Raw genomic sequence first — 10,178 nt, 5'->3', positions numbered from 1 at the left:
TATAACATTTCAATGTCTTTATTGTGAAGTGATATAAATGTTTCATTTCTTATATAGCAATCATATATCCTATGATTTCTTTAAATCTTATTTCACTTTATTTTGGGAAACCATTAACATAAATATCAACCTTTTGGCAATTCATATTTTGTTATTAGGGATGAAAGTTAAGCAACACATGTCACATATTTAAAGTAGCTTCACGTTATCTCTGTCCTTTTTTTGTGTGTGCTTCGTACTTATAACCGTAGGAACTTGTTACATTTGTTCTTTCAAGTTATCAAGACTTATCTCGATAGATTGTTTCATTTTGTATCATAAATGTTACATAAACAATAGTTATTCTTTTGATTTGTAAATTGTGGTTACTCATATGACACGTATGAATGAAAGTAAATTTTTCGTTTAAGATGAAATATGTTGATTTAAATATTATTCGGATATTCGTTGTTAATACTTAAATGATGGGGATTTACTAGGGCTTTTGCATTTATGATTCAGGATAAATGAATGAGATTTGCATATATTTTCCTATGAATTTGATTTACTCAGATTACATTGTGTGTTGACTGCCAGTCACATAAATTTAGGTCATGCATATGGCATAACAATCATATTTTGATCAATTATTTTTTAGAACAATCTAAAATTGCTAATATTATTTTATTGATAACACTATTATTCTACATAACTTTAATATTCCATCTGTTACTTTTACTTGTCCATTATTTTAAAATATTTTTTTTATTTTTACTTGTCACTGTTAACATTTTAAGAAAAAATAATTATTTTCATGTTTTATCCTTAGCATTAATTACTTATTTCCTAAATCATTTTTCGAGACCTAATACTTATAAAAATCAATTAATATGAGTAATATGATAAAATAATCGTGTCAATCATTATTTTTTTTAATGAATTTGTCAAATTCAAATGTGACAAGTTTAAGTAAACGGAGAGAGTAATTAATAAAAACACAAATTGATTTAACTATTTAAATTTTAAACTTTTGACATAATATTTTCTCTTTCAAATGATATTTCAATTGATTACATATATGTTCTATTACAATAATATAATATATGAGTCAAATTTACATTTTAAATTATACATTTGATAAATACTAAATATGATATTATTGTTGTTTACAAACCCAAAGAGAATAAAGAATATAATAATATATATAAGTATGGCAATTAATTTTCCCATAAAAATAAAGATCTAAATCGTCACTATCCGTAAACCTTTCTCCTTCTGCATAATATGACTACTAAATTATTTATGTTTATCATGAAAAAATTAAGACTGGATATCCATTTGCATTCTTAATTAAGACGATTTAGATCTTTAGTTTTATGGGTCAATTAATTGTCATGCTTATATATTATATTCTTTATTCTATTTTATACGATAGTATTTGTCACTAACATTATAAGCATTATTTTATTATTAGTTTTATAAACTCTATTGAACGACCCCTTAGAGGAATAACTTATTAATCTTTATTTCATTACTCTCACAATCCTTCATTATCATAACTGGTGTTTTAAAAGGCTGTGTTGAGACTCATTTCGGGCTTATCCCGAGGCGGGGATTTGGAAAAACGCCTCGAGACTCATGCGTGGAATTTAGTTTTATGAAATTTATACTCTAAGGGGTCGTTTGATTACTTAACCAAACGGCCCCTAAGTGTCCGACTGTATGCTCTAAACACACTCAACATCCAACATTTGAGACTCGTCTAATAAATTTTACACAAATCACATGTTAAATTCTTTTGTTAACATTGTTGACCCTCATACTTTTTTTAATAATTAATGATACTTAATAGTAGTGTTACATCTATAGAAATAAGCAAATTAAGAATAACTTCAATAAAGAGTTTCTATATCGCATATTTACTATTTGGTAACATCGTGAGGGTGATTATTATTTAACATTTCTTTTTAAAATAGGGAAAAGGGTCTGAAAAATACTCCAACTTTGGCCGAAATTATTGTTACGATATCAAACTTTATGGAGGATCTTTTACCCCCTACACTATTTAATAGTGTATTTTAAAGGTATATATGTGTCCACGTGGACACATTACTATTTATAATTATGCAATATTTATGATGTTCGCGTGGGCACATATATACCTTTAAAATACACTATTAAATAGTGTAGGGGGTAAAAGATCCTCCATAAAGTTTGATATCGTAACAATAATTTCGGCCAAAGTTGGAGTATTTTTCAGACCCTTTTCCCTATTTTAAAAAGAAATGTTAAATAATAATCACCCTCACGATGTTACCAAATAGTAAATATGCGATATAGAAACTCTTTATTGAAGTTATTCTTAATTTGCTTATTTCTATAGATGTAACACTACTATTAAGTATCATTAATTATTAAAAAAAGTATGAGGGTCAACAATGTTAACAAAAGAATTTAACATGTGATTTGTGTAAAATTTATTAGACGAGTCTCAAATGTTGGATGTTGAGTGTGTTTAGAGCATACAGTCGGACACTTAGGGGCCGTTTGGTTAAGTAATCAAACGACCCCTTAGAGTATAAATTTCATAAAACTAAAAATACATAGCAAAACTTTACATCCTCACTTATCACTGGGTTTCATGTTTTTGTCATTTGTCTCAAAATAATCATATTTTATTATCTCACTTTTTAAAGTAATTTTATTTTTATTCATGATGGAGTGGTATTTTTATTATAATACTAAAAGTTTTATTCATTATTTTCTTTTACGGAGGTAAATTACATAGTATGATAGTAATGTATTTTTAGAATAATGATTCTCTTATTATTTGAAAGGTAAGAGATTTGAATTGATATGTGTCTCATAATATATATATTTTTTCATTACATTATTTATATCTGTAAAATCATGTTAAGATTTTTATTTTCTACGAGCTTTCTCAATTATATTTTTAATTATTTTAAACTATTGATATATTTTTATAATTTTATGTTATTATATTATTTTCCTTTATCATAAATTAAAAATTTAAAAATTTATAAGATTTATGCCATCACCTCAAGGCTTACCCTTTGTCCCATACTAAAGGCCCGTTTGGCCATAGATTTCCCAAATAATATTTGGGAAAAATTTGGCAAATAGTGTTTGTCCATACAATTTGCCATACAATTTGCCATTATTTGATGAAAATGATGAACAATCGGCTCAGGATAACAAAGTCATGTGCTTTGTCTACTTCACGATGTATGAAATGATGCTTGTTGCACTCACTCCAAACTACCACATTGCTCTAGTGCCATGGACACTATTTGTTATTGTTGCAACGAAAATTCAATTGACTTGTAATACAAACTTATGGTTAGTTTTGATAGTTTTTAAAACTTATGGGTATAAATCATATTTTTCTAAAAAAGTGAAATATATTTCCTAAATACTATGGCAAAACACATGGTGAAATTTCACCCAAATAATATTTGCCAAGAATATTTAGAAATCTATGGCCAAACGCTAGCTAAGTAAAACACTCCACTCTTTAAAATACCAATCATAATTCATAACCCCTAAATAGTAAGTGGTTGTATTACATGTCATCTTTTGATATTCCTCCATATAAATAAAGTTTTTGTAAGTATTTATTGGAACACTTGAACAAATAAGAAAACTTTTTTCTTTTTCCGTTTCTTCTTTACATATATTGCTATTGCTCAATAATATTCTCTCTCTATATATATAGCTTAGCATAATTAGTCAGCCATGAGATATGATATGCTATTATTATTATTGTTATATATGACGAAAAGAATGATTTTATGTATAATAATAACTAATTTAGTGTGTTCGTATTGTATGCTCTTTCTCCGTTCAATCATTTATGTTTTTATTTATTATCCAATAATAATAATAATAATATTTTATTCTTTATCCTACCTTGTTATAATAGTTTTACCTATGTACTCTATTTTTTGTAAGTTTATGCGTCAAAATTGTTGATGCGATGACATTATCTAAATAGTATATTCATCAAACAATACAATATAGTACAATACAATACAATATAATTGATACGACATACTATTTTTACCATTCATTCCCTTTTAGGATCGGTCGTGTTTCTTCTAAGTTTTTGTAAGAGTATCCCTCACTTAGAAACTAGCTACACTTAAACAACTATATACTCTTCAATAACGTAATACGATATATTATGAATTACTCCAATAACAACCCTCCAAACATGGACTAGTATTGCCTCATCTATATTAAAATAGTACAAGCATCAAAGCACAAAGAACACAAAAGCCTAATGGCAAAAAGAGAACTCATCACCTAACAATATCAAAAATAGGTGAGATTGTTTAGATGTTTCGGGTTCGAGCCAAAATTTCGTTGAGACCGCCAATTTTAAACGAACGTTATAATGCACGATTCGAATTTAATTGGAATTCAATACAGGTGGAAAACAAAAAATAAAAAAAGGTCAAAAAAGTCAAAAATAGGATTTAACCATTTTAATGAGAAGAGAAAAAAAACAAAAGAATATAGAGAAATTGCATTTATTTTCCAATTTAATAGCCTTTGAAGTTTTTCCCCTAACCCTCTCCTTCCCAATCTTGAACACACACACACACACACGGCACTATAATCTATATCTGCCCTAATATACACACACACACAGTCTCTATTTGTTTTGCCCTAGTCTCGTCTCTCTTGAACCACTCTCTCTGTTTCTTCGCTGTTTTCTCTCTCGCCTTCTCCGTCTCTTTCTCTCTCTGTTTTGTGTGAAGCACTGCGGTTTCATATTGAGAAAAAGGAATTCCATCTATTGTTAAGAATTTGGTATTTTGCCTGTCCCTCGGGCGAAAACAGATATATATAGCGTTATATATATATTTAGAGGGGAGTTTTGGTTTGGGGTTATTTAGAGCGGTTAGGGTTTTGTTGGGGATCTTATTGCCTTGATAATCGCTTGTTTTTTTTTTAAATTTTATAATCATCGTCTATAATCAGTTTGTTTGTGTTCTATTTTGTGATTTTGTGGGCAATATCTAGTTTTATTATCTGGGTTGGTGTAGAAACCCTAAGTTTTGTGGGGGGAAGTTATTGCGGGTCTAGGGTTTGTGGATTTGTGAATTTTTACTCACAATTGGCATGGTGGGTCGGTGAGTTTAGGTTTTGTTTGGTTGATTACTCGTTGAAATCTTGTTGGGTAACGGAAAAGAGGGGTATTTTTTTTCTGTAACTGCTCCTGAAGTAATAATGATAGTCTGATTATTGCACCAATTGTTTCGTCTTCCATCTTTTTTTGGTGAAAGAGATGGAGTAACGGAAGACTTTTTGATTCCTAGGTGTAGTTATTAACCGTTGGAAAAAAACTGGTGTTTATTTTGTTGGCTTTAAATTTGTGAAGTCGAAGGAAGGATTGTGACAGGGGTTAATTTACCTCAAAGATAAAGAGGAAAAGGAAGATGCATGGTTGATTTTTTGCAGAGGAAACTTGTTTTGGACTAAAATCTGTGAGGGAAGTTGAATTTCTTTTTGGGGAACTTTTAGATAGAGTAATGTGGTTGGTTATTGCAAATTCTTGGATATCATAGGTAAAAATCTGGACAGATTGGTTCAGATAGGAAAAGTCGGTTGAATAAAAGTCTTCTTGTAGAGTAAGCTGATCATGTTCTGCGCCAATGGAAAGGAGTGAACCAGCGTTAGTTCCAGAATGGTTGAGAAGCACTGGAAGTGTTACTGGGGGTGGCTCTTCAAGTCCCCACTTTGCAACCTCTTCTTTGCATTCAGGTACACACTCTGCCCTGCTTGAATTCCTTTCAGTCATATTTATTTTAAGCACGCGTTTAAGTGAAGCATAATGCATATTGAGGATTTATATAGTGACTTATCTATCTTGCGGTTCTGGTTATTTTTGTACTTAAAACTTTAAGCATGACCATATTGTACTTTTGTGTTTCCTTCCTGCAGATGTTACTTTATCCACACTGTCTTCTCGCAATAGATCTCCTAGGAGTGTTAGTGACAAAGATAGCCCGCGTTCTGTGTTTTTGGATCGCAGTTCATCATCAAATTCTAGGCGTAGCTCTAGCGGTACTAGTTCGAAGCATCCGTACAGTAGTTTTAATAGAAATCATCGTGATAAAAATCGGGAAAGAGAGAAAGAAAGACCGGGTACTGTTGATCTATGGGATCATGACACATCTGATCCTCTGGGGAACATCTTAGCTGGTAGAGTTGATAAGAACAGCTTGAGGCGCTCTCAGTCGCTGGTGTCCAGGAAACCTGGTGAGTTCTTGCCCCGCAGGACTGAGGACTCGAAAGGTGGTATTAGTAGCACCCATAGTAGTGGCAATGGTATTCATTCTGGGGGAAGTAGTAGTTTTAACGGTAACCAGAAGGCAGCATTTGAGAAAGATTTTCCTTCTCTTGGGATTGAAGAGAGGCAGGTAACCAGAGTTTCATCGCCTGGTTTGAGCTCAGCAGTCCAAAGTTTGCCAATTGGAAACTCGGCTTTGCTTGGTGCTGATAAATGGACCTCAGCATTGGCAGAGGTGCCTCCTATAATTGGCAGCATCGGTATGGGGAGCTCAGCTTCTCAACAAAGTGTTGCTGTAGCTCCAACACCTAGGGCTTTAAGTGGGACAGCTAGTCTGAACATGGCTGAAGCATTGTCGCAAGCACCGCCGCGCGCTCGTTCCACCATGCAGGTAATTTTCTTTTTTATTGTTAGTTACTGCCTAATTCTGATAGTTTTGGAGAGATGTTCATCTGTGTGAATTTTGCATGTGTGTAGATCCCTGATAAGACACAGAGGCTTGAGGAATTAGCTATAAAGCAATCCAGACAGTTGATACCTGTGATACCTTCAATGCCTAAAGTTTCGGTATGTTTAATCATGCTATATGCACATATGCAAAGGCATCTTTTTGATGCATTTTACAGTGTATTAGTTTTTTTCCTTGGGATTTTATCTATATGGATCATCATTTGTTGGTTTGTTTTTATGTAGCAATAGAAGTTCTAGTCATTTTGGGTTTTTATCCTTCTTTGCAGTTGGGCTATGGATTGTATGCTAATAATCTTTTGTAGTTGTAATTACTTTGATTAATGAGTAGCATAAAATGTGCACACAAATTGAGAAGATTAGCATGATCTCTGTGCAAGAATGACACTCCCAAATTGAGAAGATTATCATGATCATTTGTCAAGCTTCTTGTTCCGTAATATCGACTAATAACATAGTCAATATTATGAAACAAGTTTGTTTAACAAATGATTATGATAGCCAGGGGTTTGTTGGTTTCATGTGTGAATAGAAGTGTAACTAACTTGTGCTGGTTATTGATCTTTGATGTGTCCCAGGGGATTATGAACCCTCTTTTTATGCAAGTACTGTTAGTGCTGGGGTCATGGTGTGGTGGTCGGGCATTGTTGACATTTCCTGTTTCCATGTTCTGAATTTTATTAACCTGTACTTGTATAACAAGATTGAAACTCAGTTGGCTATAGATATCCATAGGGTTTGCAAATTTTAAGGGACATTAGTCTACGGGAGTTTATTTTCAACACACAAGCTTTAAATAATTGCAGGGTGTGGCTGCACCTGAATAAAAAAATGTGTTAATTTCATTTTACAAGATAAATCATCTTCATGCTGTGTTTATGAATTGTTGTATATACTCACGAATCATTGGATGTGTGGATTTTTGTGGTAACTATAATTTATTCACTTCCCTTGGATATATGTGGGGTTGCCCCCTCTATTCTTGGTTCCAAGGACTTCCATCCTTCCAGCTTCTGGATTCTGCTGAATCTCACAAACAATGTTAATCCTTATGATCCTGATAATTCCCTAACTATTGAGACATTTATCTTGCTTTGTAGACCTTGCCCTTCTTTAATTTTTATTTGAAGTATTTTAAAACCTTTGATTCAAACGAGTCAACTTTAATGTTGTTACAACTTCTGCATTGCCTTTAATATCTTTGAATCCACATATTGGTGTATCGGCTGGTTATTGAGTAGAATCATGTAGGATCACCTTTTTTTCTATCCACCTGCTGATGTGCTTGTACATATACATGATTATACTGGTGAAGCTAGAGACCTAGCTTTTACTAAAGAAAAAATGGCAATTATATGATGCGCTGCAGGAATCCAAATCACAGAAAGGTTAATTGCGAAGGGAACTTCTGAGGTGTGATTAACTGGATAATGCTGCTAATTCATCTTGGGGACAACCAGAGTCGTGTATTAAATGATTATGAATTGTGTGTAATGAATGTGGTAGTTGCATGTAAAATTGTCCCTGGACTTTTATTTCCCCCCAATGTAATGTTGTAGCCTTGTGGTTGATCACATTCATTGATTGGTGAATTATTTAGTCTCTTTAATGTTCTTTCGAAAGATAGAAGTATTAGAAATTAAACGGTTACTTGATTATGTTTGACCTATTTATGTGACATTATCCTGTCCGTCTTGCTCACTCTCTCTCAGGGAGTGGGTAATCGTGAATATGTTTAACTTGTTTAAAGAAGCTTGTGACATGAGTGTTTCTTTTGTTGGGAGCTCTAATCCTATAGTTCTATTTCACTGGAAAATCAATACTAGAGGACAGACAGAAAGGAATCAAATCTTCAGCCAACTACTGTTACCTAAATTATGCCTACCCTCCTCTAAAGCTCAAACACAAAAACATATTTAAGAGCATAATACCTGATGACATTTCTCTCTGCATCTCTCTTGGCCAATGGTTTTGTATTTCCTTCCCTTTGTTTGTTTTCCACAACTTGTTTGTTCTTTCGCTGGCTCTAAAGGAATCACATTACTGAGCTACATTTTAGCCTTTTTTATTTCCTGAGCACACATTGCATTTTAGTTTTTATGTGTCTTCATGTAGAAAAGAGGAAGCAGGATGTCTACTTGAAATGAGATAGGCTGAAAATCATCTCGCATATTAATTCTATTGGGGAAGCTATTTATTTTCAATTTTAGTTGTATTATCCTCTAGTATTTTGGATATAGAATTTACATACAGAGGGTTAGGCTTGATGGATGGTTGATATCCATATTAATGGGAAGCAATTATTTCCAGGTATCCAGTTCTGCTGATAAATCAAAGCAACCAAAATCCATAGCTAGGACAAATGAGATGGTTGGAATAACTAAGAGTATGCAACAACCTTTTTCCTCTCAACTTGCTAATCAGGCTCGTAGTGGACAAGTCAGAGCGGAAGCTCCAGCTACCTCTCATGGCAAAACTCTTCTGGTTTTGAAGTCAGGACGGGAAAATGGTGTCACCTCTTTGTCAAAAGAAGCATCAACTCCAGCTAACAACACTGGCAATAGACTAGCTAATTGCCCTCCTGCAGTGGCTCCTTCAGCTCCTGCTGTGACCAGTCCAACTTCAAGGGTAACTTCCCTTGAAACCAAGGCTGCTGCATTGTCACTGAAGCCACGGTCTACTGCAGAGAAGAGATCTTCTCTGTCTCAAGCCCAAAGCAGGAGTGATTTTTTCAATCTAATGAGGAAGAAGACTTCAAATTCTTCTACTGCCCTTCCAGACTCTGGTATGGCTTCATCTAACAGTAGGGAGCAGTCTTGTCTCAAAACTAAAGATGAGGATAGTGCCTCTTTGAGTCCTTGTGTTTCTGAAAATGGAAGTGAGAGAACCAGCAATGGAGACCCTCATGAAGCTCAAAACCATGTTCAAAGACATAATGATGTTGAGGAGAACAACTCGCCCATAAATGGATCGGTATATCCAGATGAAAAAGAGGCTGCTTTCCTACGTTCTCTTGGTTGGGATGAAAATGCCGTGGAAGAGGAAGGCCTGACAGAGGAAGAGATTAATGCTTTTTATCAGGAGGTAATTAACTCTAATTGCAATTTTTGTATGTTAAATATCACTTCCGACGTGACATTAGTTATGTTAAAGATATTCCATGATTAAGTTTGAAACCTGAGTGTTTGATACTAGTGAGGTTTCTTGGAGATGATTCATTGCATACTGTACCTTAACATGACCATAGAAAGTTAGTCGTCTACAGTTCTTAATAGATGCTATCCTTTTATGTTGTTCTGCTGTGGGATTTGCAGTCTACTTCTGAAATTAGACATGCTTTCTTTGACTTAATTTTGGAGCAGTGTTAAGTAACCTTTGGGGGGGGGGGGGGCTTCATTTAAAATCAAAAATT

General features: G+C 33.4%; 1 protein-coding gene across 1 annotated transcript in view; it reads left to right on the top strand.

Moving 5' to 3' along the window:
- Positions 1 to 4,554: 4,554 nt before the first annotated feature.
- Positions 4,555 to 10,178, top strand: part of LOC102599717 (splicing factor, arginine/serine-rich 19) — a 6,566-nt gene continuing 942 nt past the window's right edge. Inside the window, exons 1-4 of the mRNA XM_006351127.2 lie at positions 4,555 to 5,769; positions 5,950 to 6,689; positions 6,776 to 6,865; positions 9,077 to 9,850. Coding sequence (XP_006351189.1) covers positions 5,661 to 5,769; positions 5,950 to 6,689; positions 6,776 to 6,865; positions 9,077 to 9,850 — 1,713 coding nt within the window. The 5' untranslated portion in view covers positions 4,555 to 5,660. The remainder of the gene's footprint in view (positions 5,770 to 5,949; positions 6,690 to 6,775; positions 6,866 to 9,076; positions 9,851 to 10,178) is intronic.

The sequence above is a fragment of the Solanum tuberosum genome, unplaced genomic scaffold (assembly GCF_000226075.1).
Source record: "Solanum tuberosum cultivar DM 1-3 516 R44 unplaced genomic scaffold, SolTub_3.0 scf00133, whole genome shotgun sequence".
NCBI lineage: Eukaryota > Viridiplantae > Streptophyta > Magnoliopsida > Solanales > Solanaceae > Solanum > Solanum tuberosum.
Note: the sequence above shows the minus strand (reverse complement) of the source record. Positions and strands in the feature narration are given on the sequence as shown.